General features: G+C 43.4%; 1 protein-coding gene across 1 annotated transcript in view; it reads right to left on the bottom strand.

Moving 5' to 3' along the window:
* The window catches only part of vwa8 (von Willebrand factor A domain containing 8), an 86,285-nt gene that overhangs the window by 60,226 nt on the left and 11,800 nt on the right, over positions 1 to 14,259 (bottom strand). Inside the window, exons 9-14 of the mRNA XM_082967038.1 lie at positions 13,592 to 13,696; positions 13,296 to 13,439; positions 10,290 to 10,424; positions 9,876 to 9,953; positions 9,153 to 9,313; positions 5,286 to 5,399 (exon numbers count right to left, since the gene is read on the bottom strand). Of these exons, the coding sequence (XP_082823164.1) occupies positions 5,286 to 5,399; positions 9,153 to 9,313; positions 9,876 to 9,953; positions 10,290 to 10,424; positions 13,296 to 13,439; positions 13,592 to 13,696 (737 nt within the window). The remainder of the gene's footprint in view (positions 1 to 5,285; positions 5,400 to 9,152; positions 9,314 to 9,875; positions 9,954 to 10,289; positions 10,425 to 13,295; positions 13,440 to 13,591; positions 13,697 to 14,259) is intronic.

Here is a 14,259-nt window from a genome sequence, read left to right as displayed (position 1 = left end):
TCTCCTTACCACATTCCTCTATATCTCTCTCCCTCCCCCTCCCCACCACATTCCTCTATATCTCTCTCTCTCTCCCTCCCTCTCCTTACCACATTCCTCTATATCTCTCTCCATCCCCCTCCTTACCACATTCCTCTATATCTCTCTCCTTCCCTCTCCTTACCACATTCCTCTATATCTCTCCCCCTCCCTCTCCTTACCACATTCCTCTATATCTCTCTCCCTCCCCCTCCTTACCACATTCCTCTATATCTCTCTCCCTCCCCCTCCTTACCACATTCCTCTATATCTCTCTCCCTCCCCCTCCCCACCACATTCCTCTATATCTCTCTCCCTCCCCCTCCTTACCACATTCCTCTATATCTCTCTCCCTCCCCCTCCCTCTCCTTACCACATTCCTCTATATCTCTCTCCCTCCCCCTCCCTCTCCTTACCACATTCCTCTATATCTCTCTCCCTCCCCCCCCCTCTCCTTACCACATTCCTCTATATCTCTCTCCCTCCCCCTCTCTCCTTACCACATTCCTCTATATCTCTCTCCCTCCCCTCCCTCCCTCTCCTTACCACATTCCTCTATATCTCTCTCCCTCCCCCTCCCTCTCCTTACCACATTCCTCTATATCTCCCTCCCCTCCCTCCCTCTCCTTACCACATTCCTCTATATCTCCCCCCTCTCCTTACCACATTCCTCTATATCTCTCCCCCTCCTTACCACATTCCTCTATATCTCCCTCCCTCCCTCTCCTTACCACATTCCTCTATATCTCCTCCCCCTCCTTACCACATTCCTCTATATCTCTCCCCCTCCCCCTCCCTCTCCTTACCACATCCTTCTATATCTCTCTCCCTCCCTCTCCTTACCACATCCCTCTATATCTCCCCCCTCTCCTTACCACATTCCTCTATATCTCCCTCCCTCCCTCTCCTTACCACATTCCTCTATATCTCTCCCCCTCCCCCTCCCTCTCCTTACCACATCCTTCTATATCTCTCTCCCTCCCTCTCCTTACCACATCCCTCTATATCTCTCTCCCTCCCCCTCTCTCCTTACCACATTCCTCTATATCTCTCTCCCTCCCCCTCCCTACCACATTCCTCTATATCTCCCTCCCTCCCTCTCCTTACCACATTCCTCTATATCTCTCCCCCTCCTTACCACATTCCTCTATATCTCCCTCCCTCCCTCTCCTTACCACATTCCTCTATATCTCCTCCCCCTCCTTACCACATTCCTCTATATCTCTCCCCCTCCCCCTCCCTCTCCTTACCACATCCTTCTATATCTCTCTCCCTCCCTCTCCTTACCACATCCCTCTATATCTCCCCCCTCTCCTTACCACATTCCTCTATATCTCCCTCCCTCCCTCTCCTTACCACATTCCTCTATATCTCTCCCCCTCCCCCTCCCTCTCCTTACCACATCCTTCTATATCTCTCTCCCTCCCTCTCCTTACCACATCCCTCTATATCTCCCCCCTCTCCTTACCACATTCCTCTATATCTCCCTCCCTCCCTCTCCTTACCACATCCCTCTATATCTCTCCCCCTCCCCCTCCCTCTCCTTACCACATCCTTCTATATCTCTCTCCCTCCCTCTCCTTACCACATTCCTCTATATCTCTCTCCCTCCCCCTCCCTACCACATTCCTCTATATCTCTCCCTCCCCCTCTCTCCTTACCACATTCCTCTATATTTCTCTCCCTCCCTCTCCTTACCACATTCCTCTATATCTCTCTCCCTCCCTCCCTCTCCTTACCACATTCCTCTATATCTCTCTCCCTCCCTCTCCTTACCACATGCCTCTATATCTCTCTCCCTCCCTCTCCTTACCACATGCCTCTCTCTCTCTCTCTCCCCCTTTTCCTCTATATCTCTCCCTCCCCCTATATCTCTCCCTCCCCCTCCTTACCACATTCCTCTATATCTCTCTCCATCTCTCTCTCCCTCCCCTCCCTCTCCTTACCACATTCCTCTATATCTCTCTCCCTCCCCCTCCCTCACCACATTCCTCTATATCTCTCCCCCGCTCTCTCTCCCTCCCCCTCTCTCCTTACCACATTCCTCTATCCTCGTTCTATTCCTCTATATCTCTCCCCCGCTCTCTCTCCCCCCTCCCTCTCCTTACCACATCCCTCGATCCTCGTTCTATACCCCTCTCTCCCCCGCTCTCTCTCCCTCCCTCTACCACATTCCTCTATCCTCGTTCTATTCCTCTATATCTCTCCCCCGCTCTCTCTCCCCCCTCCCTCTCCTTACCACATCCCTCGATCCTCGTTCTATACCCCTCTCTCCCCCGCTCTCTCTCCCTCCCTCTACCACATTCCTCTATCCTCGTTCTATTCCTCTATATCTCTCCCCGCTCTCTCTCTCCCTCCCCCTCCCTCTCCTTACCACATTCCTCTATCCTCATTCTATATCTCTCTCTCCCTCCCTCTCTCTATTTACCACATTCCTCTATCCTCATTCTATTCCTCTATATCTCTCCCTCCCTCTCTCTATTTACCACATTCCTCTATCCTCATTCTATTCCTCTATATCTCTCCCCTTTCTCTCTCCTACTAATTTCCTGTTATGACGGTGGAGATGAAAGCAGTCATTGTCAGGGTGTCACTTCTGACACAGATATTTAAATACTACACTGCACAGGAGGTTGGTGGGACCATAATTGGGGAGGATGGGCTCATGGTAATGGCTGGACAGGAACTAGAGGAATGATTTCCATGTGTCTGATGCCGTTCCATTCAAACCGTTCAAGTCATTATTATGAGCTCCCCCCCTCCCTGTCTACTGACTGACCTGCCTCTGACTTCAAGGTCACGTCCTGAGGTGTGTGTCAGTGGTGTGTGTGTGTGTGTGTGTCACACCGTAAGTCATAGCTCATGTCCCTAGACCCCTCAAACTCAACTCTGGACCTCAAAGCCAGTTCCACCACATTTTTTTAATTGTGTCCCTCTAATCGGGGACTGATTAACACCTGGAATACCAAGTGTGCAATTAATGATCAGGTAGAACAGAAAACCAGCAGACTCCAAACCTCATAGGGTTAATAATGAGGCTTAATCAACACCTGACATTACACAGCCCATAACTTCACTGTTCTGTCTGACACCTGAAAGTCTGTGTGTGGTATGACACCTGAGAGGAGGTATTATTGAATGACTAACCACAGGAAGGATGAGTCATTAGAAAATAAAATAAAAAATTGCACACACACACTGTGATATCTAAATGGACGGCACGCTAATTAACATGATAGGGTGTTGTATCCCTTCATCACACACATACAGCCACCATCACAACACATCACAGGCAGAACTGCCATCTCCACAGGCAACCTGGTCTCAGAGCATTTCATATTATTCTGTACGTAAATTCGTCACACACTGACATGCTATGTTTCGTATAATATGTAGTAATTTGTGGATGTCCATCATCCATTTTGTATATTATGTTACAAATTGCAATTCGTACAATACAGTCCCTTCAGAAAGTATTCATACCCCTTGACTTATTCCACATTTTGTTGTGTTACAGCCTGAATTCAAAATTGATGAAATATGTGTTTTTTTTCTCACCCATCTTCACACAATACCCCATAATGACAAAGTGGAAACATGTTTTTAGACATTTTTGCAATTTATTTAAAATGAAATACAGAAATATCTAATTTACATAAGTATTCACACCCCTGAGTCAATACATGTTAGAATCACCTTCGACAGCAATTACAGCTGTGAGTGTTGGTTTTGCCCTAAACCTAATGCATAAAGTTCATTTCTTTGCCAATTTGTTTGTTCAGTTTTACTTAGGTGCCTTGTTGCAAACAGGATGCATGTTTTGGATTATTTTTATTATTTACAGGCTTCCTTCTTTTCACTCTGTAATTTTGGTTGTTATTGTGGAGTAACTACAATGTTGTTGATCCATCATCAGTTCTCTCTTATCACAGCCATTAAAATGTAACTGTTTTAAAGTCAGCATTGGACTCATTGTGAAATTCCTGAGCGGTTTCCTTCCTCTCCGGAAACTGAGTTAGGAAGGACGCCAGTATCTTTGAAGTGACTGGGTGTATTGATACACCATCCAAAGTGTAATTAATAACGTCACCATGCTTAAAGGGATATTCAATGTCTGCTTTTTTATTTTTTACCCATCTACCCTTCTTTGCAAGGCATTGGAAAACCTCCCTAGTCTTTGTGGTTGAATCTGTATTTGAAATTCACTGCTGGACTGAGGGACTTTACAGATAATTGTATGTGTGTGGTACAGACATGAGGTAGCCAATAAAATAATCATGTTAGACACTATTATTGCACACAGAGTGAGTCCATGTAACTTATTTTTTTCATATTTTTTTTTATTTAACCTTTATTTAACTAGGCAAGTCAGTTAAGAACAAATTCTTATATACAATGACGGCCTAGGAACAGTGGGTTAACTGCCTTGTTCAGGGGTAGAACGACAGATTTGGTCTGGCGTGGTTACACGTGGTCTGCGGTGGCATTTTATTGTACCCAGCACAAGGTGCACCTGTGTAATGATCATGCTGTTTAATCAGCATCTTGAAATGCCACACTTGAAATGCTTACTAACAGGGATGTAAATAAATTTGTGTCCACAATTTTAGAGAAATAAGCTTTTTGTGGGTATGGAACACTTCTGGGATCTTTTATATCAGCTCATGAAACATGGGACCAACACTTTACATGTTGCGTTTATATTTTTGTTCAGTGTAGTTGAAAAGTTGCTAATTATCTCAAATGCAAAAGTTGTCCGTAATGAGATTCGAAAACGCAACCATTGGGTTAACCTTAATGAAAGGAAACAGGAAAGGATGAGTCATTGGAAACTAAAAACGAGCACACGTTCGCGTTATAAACCCACCCATCCACCCTCCTTTCGTTTTTGCCTTAAGTAACCTTCTGTCTTATGTAACCATACCAAACGTAAAACATCATACTAATTTGAGTGTCCTGGATTTACTTTTACTATGTTACGTCTAGTCTATGAGACCAGGCTGCCACAGGGAGATCGAAAGTGAAACACCATGTTATTATTTGATTTATTTATTTTAGGTTAGACTCATTACAAATCTATTTTTCAAGAGACCTGGCCAAAATAGCAGCACACAAAATTATGCCACAGACTGGCAAACAGGAAGTTGCATAGCTGGAGATAATGGGTGAACAGGTTGCTCCCACAGGGCAGCACTGGTGTCATAATTTGGCACCAGCTCTAGCGAACATACATGCCTCGGAATATGTGTTCCTACTTGCGTGTATACCTTTCGTGTAGCTGATCGTCTGTAAGCTGTAGCTCTTCCTTGAGTGCCTGGTATCTGTCCCACCTCAGAAGTCTGGACCCGTCGTACAGAGACAGCTCTCTGTCATGGAGTAACCTAAATTACAGTAGATATAGTATTAATGGATGATTGATCCAGGACCAGTCACAGTGGCCAGTATACTTATTTCCCTCATTAAAATGCAAATCAATTTATAACATTTTTTACATGCGTTTTTCTGGATATTTTTGTTGTTATTCTGTCTCTCACTGCTCAAATAAACCTACCATTAAAATTATAGACTGATCCTTTCTTTATCAGTGGGCAAACGTACAAAATCAGCAAGGGATCAAATACTTTTTTCCCCCACTGTAAATAAAGCGTTACATACACTTTGGCCAACACATGACTAACCTTTATTTAACTACGCAAGTCAGTTAAGAACAAATTCTTATTTACAATGATGGCCTACCGGGGAACAGTGGGTTAACTGCCTTGTTCAGAGGCAGATCGACAGATTTGTACCTTGTCAGCTCGGGGATTCGTTCCAGCAACCTTTCGGTTACTGGCCCAACGCTCTAACCACTAGGCTACCTGCCTCCCCTTTTAATAACATAGACTGACCAGGTGTATCCAGGTGAAAGCTATGATCCCTTATTGATGTCACTTGTTAAATCCACTTCAGTCAGTGTAGATGAAGGGGAGGAGACAGGTTAAAGAAGCATTTTTAAGCCTTGAGACAATTGAGACATGGATTGTGTATGTGTGCCATTCAAAGGATGAATGGGCAAGACAAAAGATTTAAGTGCCTTTGAACGGGGTATGGAGGGAGGTGCCAGGCGCACCGGTTTGTGTCAAGAACTGCAACGCTGCTGAGTTTTTCACACTCAACAGTTTCCGTGTGTATCAAGAATGGTCCACCACCCAAAGGACATCCAGCCAACTTGACATAACTGTGGGAAGCATTGGAGTCAACATGGGCCAGCATCCCTGTGGAACGCTTTCAACACCTTGTTTACTACATGCCCCGACGATTTGAGGCTGTTCTAAGGGGGAGGGGTGCAACTCAATATTAGTAAGGTGTCCTAAATGTTTTGTATGCTTAGTGTATATTTCCACACTGAGTTTGGAATAATACTGTGAAATTGAGAAAATTATGATAATAACCTTTTAGTGTAAGAACTGTTTGAAAAGACCGCCTGAAATTTCAGCCTGTTTTGGTGGGATGGAGTTTTGGCCTTCCATGGTGACATCACCATGCGGTAAATTAGTTAATAGACCAATAAGAAAGACAGTTCCAAACCTCTCTGCCAATAACAGCTCATTTTCAGTTTCCTCCTCCCGACTCAGACAATCCCAGTCAGTCCTAGCAAAATTTTTGCTTGAGAAATTGCTCTTTGCAAAGAAGCAATTGTTGTTGCTTTTTGACCATTTTCATTAAAAACAAGTAAGATACTTAATAATTGTTACCCAAGAAATGATTTGATATTGAACTAAAAATGGCTGCGTTGGACCATTTTTAAATAAAGGTAAAAAAAAAAAATGTGGACTGCACTGGGCCTTTAACCGTGACAAAACAGCTGTTCTTAGCTAATATGTGTTTGGAGCAGGGTTTCCATTAGCCGGTTATAGCCAGCTTTTGGCTGCAATTGTTGTTGTTGTTGAAAAGTAGATAAATCAAATTTGAGCTGGCCAATTGTCCAGGAGAAGAAAAATCCCATTGCAAAATAATGCTTTTTAGCCTTTTCATTGATGGAAATACCAGTCGATGTAAATACATTTGACTTGTCAAGCTTATCGGTCTACAGATGAATTTGCATACTTTTATGGAATTAAATTACAGCATACAGAGCCTTTGAGCAGAAAGTCTGTCAGACAGCACAAGAGTTGATGCTACAGCAACTCAAACAGCAAATACATTGGCAACAGAAGGCAGGCATCATCAGCGAGTCATACAGCACTTTGCAATGAGCTAGAGGCAGTATGCATTTTCAAAACATAAACTTAATTGTTTGAAACCTGAATGCTTTACTACATGCCTACCTCACTTCAAAGTAGCCTAGCCAAACTTGACCATATCCGTGGGGCAAATATTTGATATCTAATTATTTCAGGCACAATCCTAGTCATATTAGCAACCCATGCTAGTTGTTGCATATTAGAGCTCCTCTCTTTCTTCCCAATGGTGTTTTCCCGTTAATTGCATTATCGAACAAACATTTGCACGTAGCCTACCGCCTTATGCGCATTGCTGCTCTTATAATGTGAAGAAATAATAGTTTATCAACACTTTAAGCTAAACGTTCTGATCTGTTGCTTTTTAAAAAACATCTTTATGTAGCCTAGGCCTACTGATCGTATGAATTTGGGCTCAATCATCCCACAACTGTCCCAGAGTCTGTTTGGAATAGGCTATTTTTTTCTCGACAAGCTGACCAATAGAATAGGTCAACTTTTCTTCTATGGGGGATAGTAGACATAGGTTAGTGATTTTTCTGTTCGTTACTTGTCTTGTTAGTTGAGGAAAAGGAAATGTGGACAGTTATTCTAACTACAAAGTGCGCATCAGAATTCGGTACATTGTTGCGGTCCCTTGCATGTTCTGTAAATATGAACTACCATAATCTAAATGTGGTTTCTGTCATTCTGAGCACCGTAGGTGGATGACCCAATCAGGTTACGCACCCAATGCACGTGGTTCCGATACATTTCTCAAATGTACAGTAAATTAAAATGCTGCCGGTCAAATGTTCAGAGACACAATTTCCTAATGGAAACCCTGGTTTGGCGTTACCTTTCTAGCTAATAGGGTATGTTGAGTTTACACTTGCTTTTCCAATTATAATGTGGGTAGGTCAAAATAACGAAAAACTATCCACCAAATCTATTAATTTTAAAATGTTGATTACTTCTCCTTGCCGTTATCATTCACCTGATGAAAAAATGTTTTTGTTAACCTGTTGGGGCTAGGGGGCAGTATTTTCACGTCCGGATAAAAAACGTACCCGATTTAAACTGGTTACTACTCTTGCCCAGAAACGAGAATATGCATATAATTAGTAGATTTGGATAGAAAACACTCTAAAGTTTCGAAAACTGTTTGAATGGTGTCTGTGAGTATAACAGAACTCATATGGCAGGCCAAAACCTGAGAAGATTCCATACAGGAAGTGCCCTGTCTGACAATTTGTTGTCCTTCTGTTGCATTTCTATCGAAAATACAGCATCTGTGCTGTAACGTGACACTTTCTAAGGCTTCCATTGGCTCTCTAAAGCCGCCAGAAAGTGGAATGGGGTGTCCTAGGAGTGTCATCTGATGAAGAGCAAAGGTTAGTGCTGCATTTAGCTGTGGTTTTGGTTTTTGTGACATATATGCTTGCTTTGAAAATGGCTGTGTGATTATTTTTGGCAGGGTACTCTCCTGACATAATCTAATGTTTTGCTTTCGCTGTAAAGCCTTTTTGAAATCGGACAATGTGGTTAGATTAACGAGAGTCTTGTCTTTAAAATGGTGTAAAATAGTCATATGTTTGAGAAATTGAAGTTATAGCATTTTTGAGGTATTTGTATTTCGCGCCACGCGATTCCACTGGCTGTTGAATAGAGTGGGACGCTAACGTCCCACCTAGCCCATAGAAGTTAACATATGATGGGGGTCCCTAGTTCGCCGGTTTGCCTGGGAGGGGGTCCCTAGACAAGAAAAGGTTGAAGACCTCTATATTAGTTGATGACTGATCTAGGACCAGTCACAGTGGCCATTAAGCTGTAATACAGTAGACAAGCTATTAGTAGATGATATGCTATATGTGAGTGTGCACGTGTTCCTGTCTGCATGTGTGTGTCTGTCACTGCGTGTAAGTGACTATGTACCTGGAGAGTACAGCCAGGGTTCCCAGGTTAACCCGGTGTATGCCGTCCAGCAGCAGTAGCTTGCCCTCCTGGGCAGCAGTGACCAGGGGAGAGGGTCTCCACGCTGTGTCTCCATTAGCTAACGTATAGCGCTGCTGTAACAGGTCCCTTGCTGTCATGTCCTATAGACAGGTGACAAAGAGAGAGCGATGAGGTGTTGTAATCATAGCCACTGTCTCACAAACACAACAGATCCCGACAACTTATAAGCCACATACTGTTTGTAACACACACAATCTCTCTCTCTCTCACTAAGAAAACATTTGCTTTCACACACACACGGCGAGTTATGTGAGGAACGTGCTCCTGTGAAATACAGAACATTAACCCCTGGGACAGAGCCATGAAGTGACCCATTACCATGTGTCTGCTATGGAAGGGACAACTGTGTGTGTGTGTGTGTGTGTGTGTGTGCAGTCTGAGAAAGACATCCTTCTCTCTCAGTCAGTTATCAAGTCCATCAACGTGGAATAAAGCATGACAATCATTTATTCAACCAAAAGTCCATTATCTGACCGTTGAACATAATGATTCCAGTCGTCTTTTGAAAAGAGGAAGACGTGACATGTCAGTGATGCAGCTCTGGACAACTGAACCTCAGCCAAGGGGTTGTTTTCTCCAACACGCAGACACACACAGACACACAGCCTCCAAATGGAGAGTTGGGAGGTACTGTATTCCTACCTGATAGAGCATTACAGGCTCCATGTTGTAACCCAGCATCTCAGCAAACTCTTTGGCAACCGCTGACTTGCCACAACCCTGAAAACATACAAGACTTGGTCATAATTGTTGTCCAAGGAGCAAAAGCAAACCAACACACATTAAACGTAACTAAGCATCTTAGATGGAGGTTAGCGTGCGTGTGTCAAATAAAACGATCTAATGAAATTATATTTGTCATGGAAAAAATAACTAATAATAGAAGAGGTATAGTATGCATAGTAATAGCCTGATGTGTACACAATAGGATATACAGTATAGATAATGAATGTACTGTCAAGAATGACTGTATTTACAAATATAAATTAGGTAGTGTCTTGGTCAAGCAGGTGAATAAATAGTATATCGCAGCAGTGTGTGTGTGTGTGTGTGTACCTTAGCCCCTATAAGGCACATGTCTTTGACTAGGTGTGACTGCACCATCTCAGCCAGGAGCTGGGCGTGGCTCGGGGTGCTGATGAATGCGGGGTTACTGTTGGGGGGGCGCGGTGCATTGGTGCCTGCTGGGACCTGTAATCAGAGAGTATTACAGCTAATATTCTTATTGATGTCGATGTTGTTTTCATAATTTTTATGCGTTTTACTTCGCTTTGGCAACACTGACCTTGTCATTAACGCCATTAAAGCATATTGAATTTCAGAGATACCGATATGTACACACACACACACACACACACACACACACACACACACACACACACACACACACACACACACACACACACACACACACACACACACACACACACACACACACACACACACACACAGTGGCAAGAAAAAGTATGTGAACCCTTTCGAAATATCTGGATTTCGGCATAAATTGGTCTGATCTTCATCTAGGTCACAACAATAGACAAACAGTCTGCTTAAACTAATAACACACAAACAATTATACGTTTTCATGTATTTATTGAACAGTGCAGGGTGGAAAAAGTATGTGAACCCTTGGATGTAATAACTGGTTGACCGTCCTTTGGCAGCAATAACCTCAATCAAACATTTTCTGTAGTTGCGGATCAGACCTGCACAACGTTCAGGAGGAATTTTGGAACATTCCTTATTACAAAACCGTTTCAGTTCAGCAGTATTCTTGGGATGTCTGGTGTGAACTGCTCGTCAGGGGGTAAAGCCACAGCATCTCAATCAGGTTGAGATCAGGACTCTGACTGGGCCACTCCAGAAGGCATATTTTCTTCTTTTGAAGCCATTCTGTTGTTGATTTACTTCTGTGTTTTGGGTCGTTGTCCTGTTACATCACCAAACTTCTGTTGAGCTTCAATTGGCGGACAGAAAGCCTAACATTGTCCTGCAAAATGTCTTGATAAACTTGGGAATTCATTTTCCCGTCAATAATAGCAAGCTGTTCAGGCCCTGAGGCAGCAAAGCAGCCCCAAACCATGATGCTCCCTCCACCATACTTTACAGTTGGGATGAGGTTTTGATGTTGGTGTGCTGTGCCCTTTTTCCTCCACACATAGTGTTGTGTGTTCCTTCCAAACAACAAAACTTTAGTTTAATCTTTCCACAGAATATTTTGCCAGTAGCGCTGTGGAATATCCAGGTGCTCTTTTGTAAACTTCAGACGTGCAGCAATGTTTTTTTGGGACAGCAGTGGCTTCTTCCGTGGTGTCCTCCCATGAACACCATTCTTGTTTAGTATTTTACGTATCGTAGACTCTTCAACAGAGATGTTAGCATGTTCCAGAGATTTCTGTAAGTCCTTAGCTGATACTCTAGGATTCTTCTTAACCTCATTGAGCATTCTGCGATGTGCTCTTGCAGTCATCTTTGCAGGATGGCCACTCCTAGGGAGAGTAGCAACAGTGCTTAACTTTCTCCATTTATAGACAATGTGTCTTACCGTGGACTGATGAACATCAAGGCTTTTAGAGATACTTGTGTAACCCTTTCCAGCTTTATGCAAGTCAACAATTCTTAATCTTAGGTCTTCTGAGATCTCTTCTGTTCGAGGCATGGTTCACATCAGGCAATGCTTCTTGTGAATAGCAAACTCAAATTTTGTGAGTGTTTTTTATAGGGCAGGGCAGCTCTAACCAACATCTCCAATCTCGTCTCATTGATTGGACTCCAGGTTAGCTGACTCCAATTCGCTTTTGGAGAAGTCATTAGCCTAGGGGTTCACATACTTTTTCCAACCTACACTGTGATTGTTTAAATTATGTATTCAATATAGACAAGAAAAATACAATCATTTCTGTGTTATTAGTTTAAGCACACTATGTTTGTCTGTTGTTGTGACCTAGATGAAGATCAGATCAAATTTGATTACCAATTTATGCAGAAATCCAGGTGATTCCAAAGGGTTGACATACTTTTTCTTGCCCCACACACACACACACACACACACACACACACACACACACACACACACACACACACACACACACACACACACACACACACACACACACACACACACACACACACACACACACACACACACACACACACACACACACACACACACCTGGACTTTTCCCACATTTTGTTACGTTACAGCCTTATTCTAAAATGGATTAAATTGTTTTTTTCCCCTCATCAAGCCACACACACACACAATACCCCATAATGACATAGCAAAAATAGGACTAGGACCGATAGATAGATAGATAGATAGATAGATAGATAGATAGATAGATAGATAGATAGATAGATAGATAGATAGATAGATAGATAGATAGATAGATAGATAGGTAGATAGGTAGGAGCGAGAGAGAGCGAGAAAGAGAGAGAGCGAGAAAGCGAGAGAGAGAAAGCGAGAGAGTGAGAGAGAAAGCGAGAGAGTGAGAGAGAAAGCGAGAGAGAGAAAGCGAGAGAGAAAGCGAGAGAGAGAGCGAGAGAGAGAGCGAGAGAGAAAGCGAGAGAGAAAGCGAGAGAGAGAAAGCGAGAGAGAGAAAGCGAGAGAGAGAAAGCGAGAGAGTGAGAGCGCGAGAGAGGAATCCAGTAATGCTAAAGAAAACAGAGATTGACAAGTTTATATTAACTAGAAAAACAACCAGATATCACCATTTAGTTACACATCAACACACACCATCTTTAATCCATATTACGTACTTCCTTTCTCTCATAACCGGTAGATATGGGGCCTCACAGAAGATCAAACACACACACTTCCAACGTCCCACATGAGAGTTCAAACACACAACAAATAAGAGCTTTCAAAGAACAGCTGATAATGCCACCATTCTCATTGACCAGGCGACTTAGAACTGAGGACCAAAGCCATATACAGCCTAGTAGATAGCTGTGGACCAGAACATCTCAACTCTGGTATGTCATTCCTCCAAACCCCAAACACTGCCCCAGTAGTCAGCCTTCTCTACAGAATGGTCCACAATCACAAAGGGGTTGTGTTACCTGGAAGGTGATGTCCTTGTCTGTGATGCGGACTGTGACGTCAGCCTGGGCTCCCGCCTGGCCGGGCTGCTCTGTGCTCGCGGGCACCACCTTCAGGACAGCACTGGAAGCCGGCTGCTGACACGCGTCCAGCAACTCAAACCTCTGGAGAGAGACGACAACAGTCAGCTGTGTGTGTGTGTGTGTGTGTGTGTGTGTGTGTGTGTGTGTGTGTGTGTGTGTGTGTGTGTGTGTGTGTGTGTGTGTGTGTGTGTGTGTGTGTGTGCACGTGCATGTCTGTGCGTGTGTGTTCATACACTAAGAACCCCCTCCACGGCGGTGCGGCCCTCCTTCCCCAACATGGCTTGGTAGGGGTAGAGCCTCTGCACTAGCTGCTGGGACGACAGCATGGGAAACTGCTCCTGGAAGCACACAGGAACAGGGAAAGGGTTGGTTGTTTGAAACTGAATATACAGTACCAGTCAAAAGTTTGGACACACCTACTCATTCAAGGGTTGTTCTTTATTTTTAACATTTTCTACATTGTAGAATAATAGTGAAGACATCAAAACTATGAAATAACACATATGGAATGAAGTGTTAAACAAATCAAAATATATTTTATATTTGAGATTCTTCAAAGCAGTCACCCTTTGCATTGATGACAGCTTTGCACGCTCTTGGCATTCTCTCAACCAGCTTCATGAGGTAGTCACCTGGAATGCATTTCAATTAACAGGTGTGCCTTGTTAAAAGTTAATTTGTGGAATTTCTTTCCATCTTAATGCATTTGAGCCAATCAATTGCGTTGTGACAAGGTAGGGGTGGTATACAGAAGATAGCCGTATTCGGTAAAAAACCAAGTCCATTTTATGGCAAGAACTTTGAAAGTTTCTGCATGTGCAATTGCAATAACCATCAAGCGCAATGATGAAACTGGCTCTCATGAGGACCGCCACATGAAAGGAAGACCCAGAGTTACCTC

The sequence above is a fragment of the Salmo salar genome, chromosome 21 (assembly GCF_965601325.2).
Source record: "Salmo salar chromosome 21, fSalSal1, whole genome shotgun sequence".
NCBI lineage: Eukaryota > Metazoa > Chordata > Actinopteri > Salmoniformes > Salmonidae > Salmo > Salmo salar.
Note: the sequence above shows the minus strand (reverse complement) of the source record. Positions and strands in the feature narration are given on the sequence as shown.